This window comes from Corvus moneduloides, chromosome 1, assembly GCF_009650955.1.
Source record: "Corvus moneduloides isolate bCorMon1 chromosome 1, bCorMon1.pri, whole genome shotgun sequence".
In the NCBI taxonomy this organism is placed as follows: Eukaryota; Metazoa; Chordata; class Aves; order Passeriformes; family Corvidae; genus Corvus; species Corvus moneduloides.
This window is the reverse complement of record NC_045476.1, coordinates 33,706,117-33,719,469: the sequence shown is the minus strand read 5'-3', so window position 1 is coordinate 33,719,469 and position 13,353 is coordinate 33,706,117. Positions and strand designations below refer to the sequence as shown.

Sequence of the window (13,353 nt, the reverse complement as noted above, 5' to 3'; positions counted from 1 at the left end):
CCTTCAGCACATAAACACTGCTATACCCTTTTTATATGCACAGCACTTATCACCCTCCCCTTTTGGGTATCTCCTCACAGCACTTCACCAGATGGGGCTGACACAGCAGTATTACACAGCACTGATATAGCATTTCTGTTGCCTGTCGAGTGTTTTCTTCCCTCAGCGAGCCCCTCACTTCTTCTCACTTTGCTGTCCATCCCCTATGATGTTTTTCTCACCAACTTCACCTGCACTCTACCTTTATCTTCATATCCTTATTTCTATTGCACCTTGCTCCCAGTCATTATCAGCTTTGAGAGGTCATCCAAAGCCTTCCCTAAACATGTGTCCTCTCAGTGTGACCCCAATCTCTTCACTGCTGATGCTTCACTTAGAGACCCAGGAGTTGGTTTATTTCCCCACTGCATACAATAATCGTGAAGTTCTCTGGGTAGAGACTGTCCTTGAACAGTTGCAGAGAACCCAGTGTACTGTGAGCAAAAACACAGCAAATTGTGATCAGAATTTGGCTTATTCATGGGAAACTACTTACACAGTACTGCTAAAATGACAAAACCAAAACGCCTACCACGGCTTTGTGCACTCTGACTGTTATCCCAAGTGATGCTCATAACACTGTATTTGGAAGGATTTTAAAAGACATTTTCCACTCCTGTGTCTTATATTACAGTATAATAGCTTGCAGGCTCAAAGCTCTTTCTACAAATCAAAAGGACTGGACTGTATTTAATTTTTTTTGGTCCCCTTTTTCCTTATGGACTTGGTTCCTGCTTTTTATTTGGAGAACCTGCTGAGCTGTGTCACTTGGGACATGAAGGAGGCAGCATGTTAAAGATGGGATCAGGCTGTTGCATTCCTTGCCTGTAACAGAGCCTCTCTCAGATGTGATCAGCAGTATAAACCTGCTGACCTTTGCTAGACCCAGAAAGTGGGTAAGCATGAAGAGAAACAGCACAGAAGCAACAACACAAAAAAGGAAAAAGATTTTAAAAATAAATCCTCCTTTAAGATTTAATCAGGAAGAAAAAAACCCAATGTATATTATTTACAGACTCTTTTGTACTCTTGTGGTTAGATGCTAACAATTCTCTTATATTTATATTCTAGTGAAAAAGAGGGAGAGAAACAGAATGCTATTGTATCCCTGTTTTCTGTGGTTTTGGGTTACAAAAAATTTCTTTTAGTTCCCCAAACTCAAACAGGTATTAGCTATTAAGATTGTATTAGTAGACACCTCCTAAATCCTACATGCCCAGTCCAAGACTCTCAGATCATCAAGGCTAACTCAAAGCAAGGAGGAGAGTTTTTTGCCTGCTGCCTGTGGTCATGGGGTGCAGATGCAGATGCTCCAGCACTGTTCCTTATCTGGTGCAATCTCTCCATCTCCTCTGTGGCTGCTGTGATGACATGCAGACTCAGCAACCACATACCAAATTTTTTCCTCACACATCCTTTTCTCCTCATAGTAAAAAATTATGTAATATAAATGATATAGGTTTGAAGTGACATATGCAAACCCCAATGCTCACAGACATCTAGTGCTTTCTGCCTGGCTGTCCATGTGCCTTAATAGATGACAAACATGCTTCTGAAAGCATCCATTCCTTCATCCTCCTTTGCTTAAGACTTGTGGCAGCTGACTGACTTTTAGAGCAGCCTGGTTGATCTGAACTGAACCTGTGAGAGCTCGTGGTGGGGGAAGACAACCTTTCTAAAACTCTCAGAAGAACACTGTCACCACCAGATTCAGTCTTCCTCTGATCTGGTGTATCAGCTGGTAGAGCTGCTCTCCATGAAAATAGGGACTGACTCTTACTCATTTCCCGTTGGCTTGGGATGCTGTTTGGGATATGAGATGCATCTGAATGTTCTCTTTGCGGAAGGAATTGGAGTTGGGAAGACAAAGTTCACAGAAAAAAGTTTCAAAACATAGGTACTTCAGATAAGGGAACTTCAATCAGTTTTGCCTCAATGTACTTCAGCTTTTAACAAAGCAACAAAAGGAAAAAAGGTCAGTCTGGGCACAAGTCTACGAAACGTGCCTGTCATATATGCTTGAGCAAAAATGAGCTACCACTAGTCTCTCCCAAATAGCCTGAGCAGCCAGGCAGCTGAAAATCTCACATGGTTTCTGAGGCAGCGATCCATAAAACCGAAGAAAAGGGTCCTGTTGTTACCTCTGCATTCAGAGAACATGGGAAGAGTGGGATAGAACTCTGTTCTCCATGCTCCTTTCCAACCAACAAACTGACATTCCCACACATGTCAAGGTGTCCCTTGGCAAGGACACAGATAGAATCACAAATGAGATGCACTGGGAAGTAAGTATTAAATAAAATTCATACAAACCTAAACAGCTGTCTTTTCTTATGCGTATCATTGCATACGCTACTGTCTTCCAACAGCCTACTGAAAAATGAAAAGAAAGATTATGCTAACAAACACGGTAATTCAGATTTATCTGATCTGTAAAGCTGTATTTAATTTCTAGATACATCTTTCAATTCGTGCTAGATTCAGTTTAAATAAACAATGCTAAAATTGCCCCCTCCTCCCTCTCCCATAGCTGTACACAGCCAGCTGAACATAAGAAACATCAGCCAGGGAGGCTGAAGACCATTTAGCATTTCCTGTCACCGAGCAAGGTAATTCTCAGAAGCTAAGGAACCATACATCTACATCCAAAGGAAAATTCATAAGAATATCACCTAATAAGAACATATAAAATGCAAGCCAGCAAAATACTGCATATGTAATTTTAAGTACTTGCTGAGTCGCTTGGAAGTCTTTGCAGCTCGGAGAAATGCTCAGATCCTCTGACGCAAAAGAAAGGCAAAGCACTTTAACACATACCTAACTTTCAACACAGCCAATCAAAAGGATTGCTCATGTGCATGGAGCTAAGTACAAGTTTAAGTGCTTCACCTGATCAAAGGCTGTAGGGCATGCAGCAAGAAAAAGCAGTGTTCTGCAGAACGCAGCTGAAGTCTCCCTCAGGACAGCAACAATGCAGGCAGTACAATTTCCAACCTGGACTTCTACTGGTCTCCACTTAGGTATGCACCCTCACACTGGGCTGGTCAGTCAGCTCATGGGTTCAAGGACAGCAAACCATGTGCAAATACCAGAACTGACCACATTCTCCTGCACACAGGTGTGGGATTGAATGCATAAACCACGGGAGGCCTGGCTATGGAGTTCATGGTTTATCCCATAAAGGTACCCACCCTACCCGTGGCAGCACAGCCTCTGAGTGCTTTCCATGCTGACTTGGAAAAGTGAACAACTGCGTCATGTTTGTTGTCCCAATCTCTCCTGAGAGGGAGAAACAGGTTTATGGGAGCATCTGCTTTTTGCTTTATGGGTTCCTCTGTTGCAATTTTGATTTATTTTGATAAAACACAGTCACAACACAGAAGCAGCAGCTGAGGAATTATCCTTGGCCCTCAGAATATGAGGTGGTTAGATGACAGTGGCCATGATCTCCCGAGGGCCTTCCCTCGTTCCACTTACAGAAGTGTCCATCGGAAAAGCTGGTTTGTACCATTACTGTGGAGTCATTTTCTATGGGAACAGCTTCACCCATAAATGCATCTGACATATGTAAGGATGGACAGAGAACAAAATACTGTGAGAGAGAGCTTCCCCTTATTCAAGAGGGTGATAAACAGTTTTAAAACCTGGGCAGGACAGACTTGGGTCAGCACTGCTCAAACACCCACCAATGGAATTCTCACTTTTGGTTAAAATCCTTATCTGCCATAAAGGTGCACACTTTTTAAGATTTTCAACACAGTTAAGCTAATTTACAGCTGTTATGGAGCCAGCATTTCATATGTTGTAGATCTTAAACACAGTTTCCTCTTCCCTTTGCTTTGAGTAGATTTAACACGACAAAAATAACATTCACGAGAACTATCACGCAGTAATGCAAAGTAACAGTGAGCTCAAATATTACCAAAATATCACCATCTCATTACTACACTGCAGCAGTAAAGCAGGAACTTGTGAGCCTTCACAAGCAACAAGTGATGTCAATGCTGCTGCTCAGTCCCACAGGAGAGCAGCTTAAACAACAGAAACTCAAGTCTGGTGTTTCATAAATACCGTCATCCAGCCACTGCTAGAGTGCTTTTTAAAGATCAATAAGTTAAATTCTAAAGGCACTCCAGAGACAGAATGGTCATTCAAAATGAAAGCTTAGGTGGCTCCCCCTCTCTCCCACAATCAGCTTTTTTAAAATCAAAATGCAAGCCTCAGGAAAGCAGCAGCAATACTTTATCTGCTTGGATACCATACTGCAAGGCAAGCTCTATTACCCCCTCTTAAAGCACAAAACCACTGCAGATAATAAGGATTACAAATTTGCTCAACAGTCTTCACATTAGGATAAATGACTATAGAACTATAGATAGACAAAAAATAAGAGAAACAGCTAAGTTTAACACACACACACAAAATAAAGCTATTTTTTACCTGTTTTCCACAAAAAGGTTTTCCTGGGAGCAAACTGACTGAAAAATAAAAAAGGCATTGTATCAGACGTTCTAGATATGCTCTGCTGTTCCAATTTCTTCCTTGATTTTAGAATTACCTCCCCTGCTCAGGCTTAAGGGGATTTCAATTCATGCATCATTTGCATTTGCAGAGGACAAGAGGGGAAAAAAGGTCAAGAATAAGGTCAGGCCAGTAAAATAAATTCCATGCATTACAACACATTGCCAATGAGGTGTCTCAGTTTGGGAACAAACTGAAACTTCTCAGTCAAGAGATCTGAAGAAGGCAGTATGTGCAAAATACTGGCAATCTGAAGGGGAAAAATGTTTTTCCTGCATAACATAAGGTTCCACTGGTCTGGCCTACCACCTCAAAATAAAACTGCAAGATAGCACAGAGCTGTAGGTAGGAAGGACAAACAGAAGGAAAGCATGCAGAATTGACAAAGTTCCTCAGAGGGAGAGAAGATACTGCACTACTTAGAAATAGTGTGTGACTTCATATTTTACAGTTGGAGAGGGAACACTGAGATATAAAATGATAATAACCTTCTTAATAATAATATTAACAACAATCACAGCAAGAAGGCTCTCTGCTGGAGGACTTAGATCCCAAGAAAGGTGAAGGGCTCAGAAGAAATAAATCCTATGGGCAAGCGTATAATTCTTTCAGAATTACTTAATTTTTTATGCAGAGAAATGAAGCTGTGCTCAATTTCCCATGAATAATTCTCCCGCTTTGATTTTTTTATTTCCCTCCTATTTCATGTTCGCTACACAAAGCGGCTCGTAGCTGTCACTGGATTATATCTCGATGAGGCACAGAAGAAAGAATAGTCAGTACTTGCACTGAATTTAAACAAAAGGCAGGCAAAGGGAGGAAGGCACCAGAGATCATGCCCATTACTTCTGTAATAACAGAACTCAGCCCAAAGAATAATAAAATGCCATCATTAACTCTGTCAAATTTTAACAGTATGGGATAGGCCCAGATTTTGGACGCGTCTGTTTTGAAAAGGGTGAGCTAATGACCCACTCGAAAGAGTGCTGACCAAACACCCTGCTCATTCCTAATGCTCCAGCTGACGCCTGGACAAAGTTCTCCCTTGGCACCACAGCCAGTGCTATCCCATCAGTTTACAAAAGGAAGAAATTTATCCCTGAGATGACAATGCAATTTCTCATTAGAGTGTAATTCACCCACTCAGAATCCACATTGGGAACAGCTGACAGGTCTGTGGGCTTCCCGGGCGAGCTCCCACCCTGCACTCCTGCTAAATTTGAAAGGCTCTGGGCTGCATCAGGGGCAAGTACGTTTCTCTTTAGCACAAAGCCTCAGGACATCATGAGCAAGTTCTCCATTGCCAAGAACCAAATTCCCACCAGCTACAGCAGACCTAGGGTTTCACCCCAGGCTGAGAGCAGATACAAACCGTTTCACCTAAAATCACCGGGATCCTTTGTACAACTACAACACTGTGTCTTCTCTCATTTTACGTACCTTACTCAGGTACCAGGTTTCATTCCCAAATGTGGCTGTACAGACTTCAGCATAGTCTAACTATGCTGAAGCAAAAAGCCCCAAAAAGCATAGTGAAATCACCCCACGGGCTTGTACAACCTCAGCTGTGGGGCTGTGTCTTCTTCTCGAGTTTCATGATGGACATCTGTGCATTGACTTCTGTGCAGTCCCATTCCAAAGCACAGGATTACAGCTACTCTTACAGAAAAACCTTTGCTTAGACCAGAGTACTGGTCTGTGTACCCACAAAGTTACAAAAGCAAAGGGGCATGTAATGTACCTGTCAATATTTATTTTATTAAAGTTTTAAAACAGACTGGGGCATAAAGCAGAATAAATATATAGGATTTATATTTTATCAAGCAAGCAGAAAGGTCTGCTTCATTTTCAGTGTCTTGATGGGAACCACTATCAAGTGTGTTATAGACTTTAAACGGAGCCCATAATAACTCCATTTGTCTTCTTGGCTGATGATGTTGGCGCAGTGCCACACAATCCCTGGAAATTTTTCTTCAGTACAGGTGTGGGGCTGAGAGGCAGAGAAGACAGGCACTTTTTTTATTATGTTATTCTTATTGTTAAAAATCAGATGGCTAAGCAGCTCTGGATAGAAATTTAGCTCTACAAGGTCAGGACTCACTTTCCTGATGTATAGCATCAACAGTGCTCAATTTAAAGCACCAGGAAAGCTGAAACACCCAGCACAGCTGTTGTCAAAAAAATCCTTAAAACACCTGGCTCTTGTATAACCTTCGGACATACTGACAACAAACCTACCAGATCAAAAAATTGTGTAAGATTACCTACAAGTTAGTGTTCTTGGAAATCTCTGCATGCAAGATTTCCATTAGGGTGCTGTGTATGACTAATTTTTTTTTAAGAAATGATGTCTTGTATTCACTTTTCCAATTTTCAAGAACCTTTTAAAGTCTCAACTGGAAAACGTGCATCAGTTCTGCCAATGCAGTAGGTAAACTGGGAGATGCTGCTCTTGTTTTTAATTACATTAGCCAACACAAATAACTACTAACATGCAGCAATATCCTGCAGTGGATACCATCAGGTAGTAATTTTCCTGTCAGTTAACAAGATGTGATAGATCTCAGGCTTCCAACTAACGCTTATTATTTGATCTGCAGCCACAAAGTCTCTGTACACCAGTACAGGAGTTTTAGTATCTACAGGTTTATGGTGGCCAGCATGAGGCATGCCTTTGATTTATTTTTATTAATATTAAGCACTCTTCTTCCTAATCTCTTCCCACTAGAGGAACAGAACAGGCTGAAGCCACGTCTACAAATATTTCTTGTTTCTCTCTTTAATCAGAGAGTGATAAAGATTCTCTGAGTTTTCTTAACTAGAAGAATCGTGACTTACTGTACCTAAAGGATCTAGTTCTTCAGAATACACTCCTTAGTCAAAACCAGCCATTACAGTTGACAACAGAAAATAAACAGCATGGTGTATTTCTTTTAATAAGTTCCATGTGTACCACAGGCAATTCTAGCATTTGTGTAAGTAACAGAACATCTACATTTTTTATTGAATACAGAATGATTGCCAGAGAACATGAACCCTGAATGGTCCTAGCATGACTCTGGCTCATGAAGTTATACATTGCGCTAACCTTGAAGAATGAAATTTCCCCCATGTAATTTGATTGCTAGTCTTTAGAATCACTTTTCTGCATGCTTAAAAGCCAAACCTCATGCATCATTTATGCACGCATTTGGGATCCTCTGTTAAATCTACACACAGGGAATTAACAACTTTTTTTATTCCTGTATGTTGTTCTTTCTCTTTCTTGGACAATTACTTTTCAACTTCCCAAAGGCAACTAAAGCAGTTCAGACAAGGAACTTCTCTGCAAGACCCAGACAGTCCAGTCCTCTGCTCCAGTGCACTTGGCTGTAAAATTCACAAATTGTTTTAAAACTACATTTCCAATAAAAACATGTTTTAAAAAGGAAGGCTGTAAGTTTTGCAATTAAAAAATAACCTTGAAAATAGTTTTGAGCATAACAGAGCGCAGTCCGCACTTTTTTACTGTCAGCAGCCTGAAAAATTTGAGGTGCACTTGGCAGCTCTTATTTCAGCGAGCTGGAATGATCATGTTTATTAACTATTCATTTCTTCACCAATCCTTTTATTAAGATATCAAACTAACATGCTTCTCAATCCCTGCCACTTGCTGAGACAGGAGTCATTAAAACTTCCAGCTCTCCTTGTCAAAATTTGTGATAGCCAACACAGCAGATGGAAAACTTGCCAGAAAGTATAATTTAAACTGACTAATTCCAGACCAATCATCATAAGGACTATCATAATGATGGCATTACTCATGAAAATACTTATTTTGTTAAAAACTTCCCACTTGGAAATGAAGAGATCTGGTGCACTAGAGTAATGCAAGATCAAAGGAAGGACAGGCCGAGCTCTCTGTTGGTATATGGGGTCCAGGTTAAGACATTTTTCACAGCACTCAAAACATGCATGGAATTTTTTGCCCCTGTAACCAGACTGCCTTTTCCTCATAAATTCTGTTTAAAGTTCTGACTCTTGGGCTGTTATCTAAAGGGTTTTGGGTACCTCAAACATGTTTAGAGTGGGGGATGCAACAAGTTACGGCAGTACTCTTGACCTTCATGACTGCCTTTTGAAGACCTCTCATGCAAGCTCTCTCCATGCATACTCTAATTAGAAGTGATGTATCTATGATCCATTTGCTAAGACTCATAAGCAAGACACTGATAAATGCTTGACTACAGCAGTGTAAACAGTATAGAGGTAACAAAATACCACATGATTAATCCATTTGTGACTCTCTTTCTACATCTGTAATTTGCAGAGTAACAAGGGTAAGGTACCTACCTCACATAAACCTGGGGAAAACTGGATTAATTAATGGTCGCAGAGGGCCTTAAAACTTCAAAGTCTTACATGCAGTAAGTGACTATCTATAATAGGAAGCCATTTCTCTTTCCTAAAATTGAAAAAATACATTGTCCACCACCACAACCACTGGCATCATCCTAAAAATACCTTTTATCTGGCAAGGAGTGCTCCACCCAAAAAAGCTCAGCTAAAACATAGATTGCTGTTAACATTAAACATACAGCTTGCTGAAATTCACTGCACTACGATGCTCACTAACACCTGCAATAGCAGAGAGAGAGAGAGCAAAGGAGTGGATATGAGAGAGAGAGGGAGAGATATCTAATATTTCTGATCTTTAAAAGTGCTCCCTCCTGATTCCACTTAAAATGCCTGCCACAAAGCACACTGTTACTTAGGTCCTGCCACTCGAAGATGCTAACCCAATGGACCACAACAACCTCCTGCTGTGGACAATTCAAATGCTCACCACTTGCCTGTTTTTAGAACTGAAATATCTAAAGGTGACAGCGGCAATACGCTACGGAGCCACTTTCAGCACACTTTTCCAGCCACCTCTGTTTCCCAGCCTGGCATTTCTAGTTGCAGCTTGTGACAGAAATGGGACTTTTTGGTAATGACTTTCCGTTTGGTAATTTTTAGCATTTTGCCTCATCTAAAGCCTTCGTCAAAACCCAAAGATTTTTTGGTTTTGCGTAACCTCTTTCGTAATATGCCAAAACCTGCATATTTCATATCAGAAACTTGTTGCAAAGAGACTTTTGGAGCTCTTGAACAACTTGGCAACTCTACCATGTATAGACTGTGACAGTATTTACAGCAGACCCACATGCTGAAACCAAAACATAAACTGAAGGGCCTCTCCTTTAACTGGAATCATCTCAGCCAAGAAAGAAATACTGAGACTAAAAACATTTAGATGTAGCTAGCTATGTACTAAGAAGCAAGTGAAACAACACACATCTTAAAACTATACAGTGTATTCTGCCAAAAAAACCCAACCTGGACGTGTGCAACTCCAAAACCAGATAATAATACTATTAGCCCTGCAACATATGAAGAGTTTTAATTTAAAAGGACACTGCCCAATATGATTTTCAAAAATAGTTTTAATTGGATTTATTACCATATTCCTCTATATTGCAGAACTCCCTCTGAGATGTGAGATAGAACATTAAAATGCTGATTTTTTCTTTTTTTTCCTTTTATTACCTCATCAGTATTATAGCAAATTGTGATTTTCTTCTTTTTTTCAGGAACATCAGACATTGCTCATAGATGTTTCAGACTTAAATGCTTTCCTTAGCAATACACCTTGTTGTACAAGTTCTGAATTTTTGGTAAGGGCAAGAATTATAATGTCTGCTTCATCGTATTCCTTTTACAACATAATCATCAACAGCATGACTGACTCTTTCTGATGGTAGAAGTACAGTGCTTTAATCAGTTATTTCAAAAAAATGATGCAATTCCATGTTTAACCTCTGCCCTTTCTTTATTCTCATTGTCTTGATCCTACAGCACTGGCCCAAAAAACAAAAGCCATGAGGAGTCTCTGCAGAAGGACACTTATAAAGATTTGATCCACCTTGAAAAAAATATAAAATAACACAGCTATTTGAAGTTATTGAGAGTGTCCACTTAAATCACTGCTCTTTGGCTAGCAAAAGAGAAGGAAAAAAGAAGTAAACCTAAGCCAAGTGAACATGGACATTCAAAGAAATAGGATAAGCACTCCCCAGACAACATCCTGGGCCTGATCTCTCCTCTACTCTTCTCCCTGCAACTCTCATCACCTCACTCTCCAGAAGCCAAATCTCCATACCTCTAAAGCTCCTCTTGCACCCTCTGCTTTCCCTTGTCATCTCCAGCTCCACAGGGCAAGTCCAGCTGCAGTGTTGTTGTAGGAGGGGGCAATACTGTCTGACTACCGGCGAAGGTATGGCACTAAAGAGGCAATTAAAATAACTACTCACATCTTGTGCAAATATTCTCTCCCTCACTCTCTGATACTCCTCTTCTCTCTCTTCAATTGATTTACTTCGTCTGTCATCTCTAAATGGAAGAATTCTGTTTTGCTGAGCAGAAAGAAAACCAGGAGGGTTATATAAGTTGAGCTGTTAAAAACTGCCATTAAGTAACTGTCAGCTGAGAATAATAAATGTTCACTTAAACAAATGAAGCACAAAAATGATAGCTGTCATTCCTGCACAAAGCACCCTGCAAGACTGGGTGCTTGAGGATTTCCAATTAGATACTGCACATGGGTTCATACAGCAGGTAGCCAAAAGGAGGCTTTCTGCACAGCTTTTGTGGACCTGCCATCCTAAAATTGGGTGTGCTCACCCCAGGTCTAAGTGCCACTGTTCTCAACTGCTAACATTTCTCGGTTCTTGTATCAGCTGTGAGGAGCAGGAGGGTAGGCAGTGGTGTGCTACCTACAAAATTGAGGAAGAGGGTAACTAGGCTGCAAGAGCTACACTGTAAACCCTAGAAGAAACCCACAAAGTCTGTGTGTGCAAGGAGAAGTCCCGGATATTCGGCACAACAGTTTAAACCATTTTCACACCATAAGGAACCTTCCACTGAAGTTTTGCTGGGAAAAGAAGGGCTATTTTTGCCTCTTGGTAAACCACAGCGTGGGAAATGGCTGTGCCATGGGAAGGAGGAGTGGAGAAGATAGCCCCCACAGGGAAACGCTTCATTGGCAAGTGGGTTTCAAGGACTGCTCCTTCTCCCCCTGCACCCCAGCACCGGGTGAGATAGGTCATGCTGCTTTCCTTTGACTGATCCCCATGGTCACCACACCCTGAAATTGCTTGGGGTTTCTTTTCAAAGCCAACTTGGATGCAGCACAACTGGCAAGGCTGCTATGTACAACTGAAAGTCAAAGAAAAAGAGGGTGAAAAGAGGAAAGAAAAAATCAGTCCTTTACTGAAAACATGAAGGGAAGTGGCAACAAGAGACTCACTGGTTGGTTCCTCCACAAATATAACCCTAGCAAAGAAAGCATACGCTGTCTTCTTACCTGTGAGAATTTTCTCATAAAAGCAAATCACATCAGAACCGTTTCAGATAATTTTTTTTTTGTTCATCTATTCCACATACACAGCTTGCACTGGATTGCAACAGCACAACACCTGCTTTTAAAGGCAGCACAAACACACACATTTCCCTGGCGCTCCCCTACTCATCAAGCTCACCTAAGGTAAGGTAGTGTTATGGCACAGGCAACACAGGGGGGAACGTCTGCCACAGTACATGCACAAGCAAGTAAGTTACACAGACAGTAAAAGGTGGTGAGGGCACAGGAGGAGGAAGGGAACTAAGAGATGAGCCTCATTTATTTTTGGTCAAAACTTAATTTAGGACGGTTTTTTTAAAAAAAAAAAAATCAACCTGGCCTCACCATCACATATTTGGGGCTTTTTTTTTTTTACTTTTTTTTTTTCCCTCTCTCCTTTTTGGGCTACATCAGTTCATCACTGCTCCATACTGAACTCCAACTCTGAATGGGTACAACGGAAGAAGGAAGCTACAGGGAGCGTAACAACTGCCGTAGTTAGGCAAGACATTGAGGAATGCGACTGACACAGCCTTCCACGCAGCCCGGAGCCACCGGCATTCCCCCTCCCACGGGCATGCAGCAAGTCCTGCGCCAAGCAAACCACCCATGCAAACCCACACACTGCCACGGCTGAAGCGGCCACGCTGGGGCTTGATGCCACCCACAGTGGTATGTATGCCAGAGGAGGCGGGGAGGGGCAGAAGGGCAGGGGAGCAGGAGAGCAACAACAAAAGAACAACAATAACATCAGTCAGCCCACCTTCAAAAACAGAACAAATTTCAGCAACTCTCGAACCGAGAACCAACCTGATTGTCTTCTTTATCAATACTAGAGTTATCTCGCTTCAAGATAAATCGCTTCTGGGATTCTTCACCTTTTTCATCTTTTAAATGTTCAGAAAACCTTTGCTCTGGTCTGCCAGCAAAGTAAAACATAGCAATAAAAAAATCTTTCTTTTGGTTTTGCCTTGATCTTTATTTCTCAGTGCTCTTTGTTTTCACAGAGGCATTCAGTGCAAAAGCAGTTAACATTTGTGAGATGCTGCCTATAGCTGTCTGAGGCTGCTGTATCACTGCTAACTGTTATTGCTATAAATAGCTTTTGTTGTTGTTGTGTAGCAAGGAATGGGAATCCAAAGTCTCAGTCACTGAAATATTTAGACTCTCCTCACTGTGACTGAAGGACAGGGAAAACAAATTACCATACTGTATGTTAATTCGCTTCCTTCAGTAGCTGGGATCTCCAGCAACACTGCCACTTAGTGAAGCCTATCCATCTTGAAAAGGAAAAACTGGTAGAAATCTTAAAAAACACAACACAAAACAAAACCAAAACGAGATACCCAAGAGTTTTCTCATTCCCAGTACAC

The 13,353-nt window shown here is 41.2% G+C and overlaps 1 protein-coding gene across 35 annotated transcripts in view; it reads right to left on the bottom strand.

Annotated features, from left to right (window-relative positions):
- Positions 1–13,353, bottom strand: part of ARPP21 (cAMP regulated phosphoprotein 21) — a 142,461-nt gene that overhangs the window by 64,672 nt on the left and 64,436 nt on the right. For 24 of the 35 annotated variants that reach the window (XR_004239398.1, XM_032104472.1, XM_032104700.1 and 21 more), the window contains 4 exons: positions 12,791–12,899; positions 10,893–10,994; positions 4,480–4,517; positions 2,353–2,412 (listed from right to left, as the gene is read on the bottom strand). Coding sequence is in view for 34 of the 35 variants with exons in the window: in XM_032104472.1 (XP_031960363.1) it covers positions 2,353–2,412; positions 4,480–4,517; positions 10,893–10,994; positions 12,791–12,899 (309 nt within the window). In the remaining variant the exon portion in view is untranslated. The remainder of the gene's footprint in view (positions 1–2,352; positions 2,413–4,479; positions 4,518–10,892; positions 10,995–12,790; positions 12,900–13,353) is intronic. The other 11 variants (XM_032104705.1, XM_032104538.1, XM_032104551.1 and 8 more) reach the window with 4 other exon arrangements.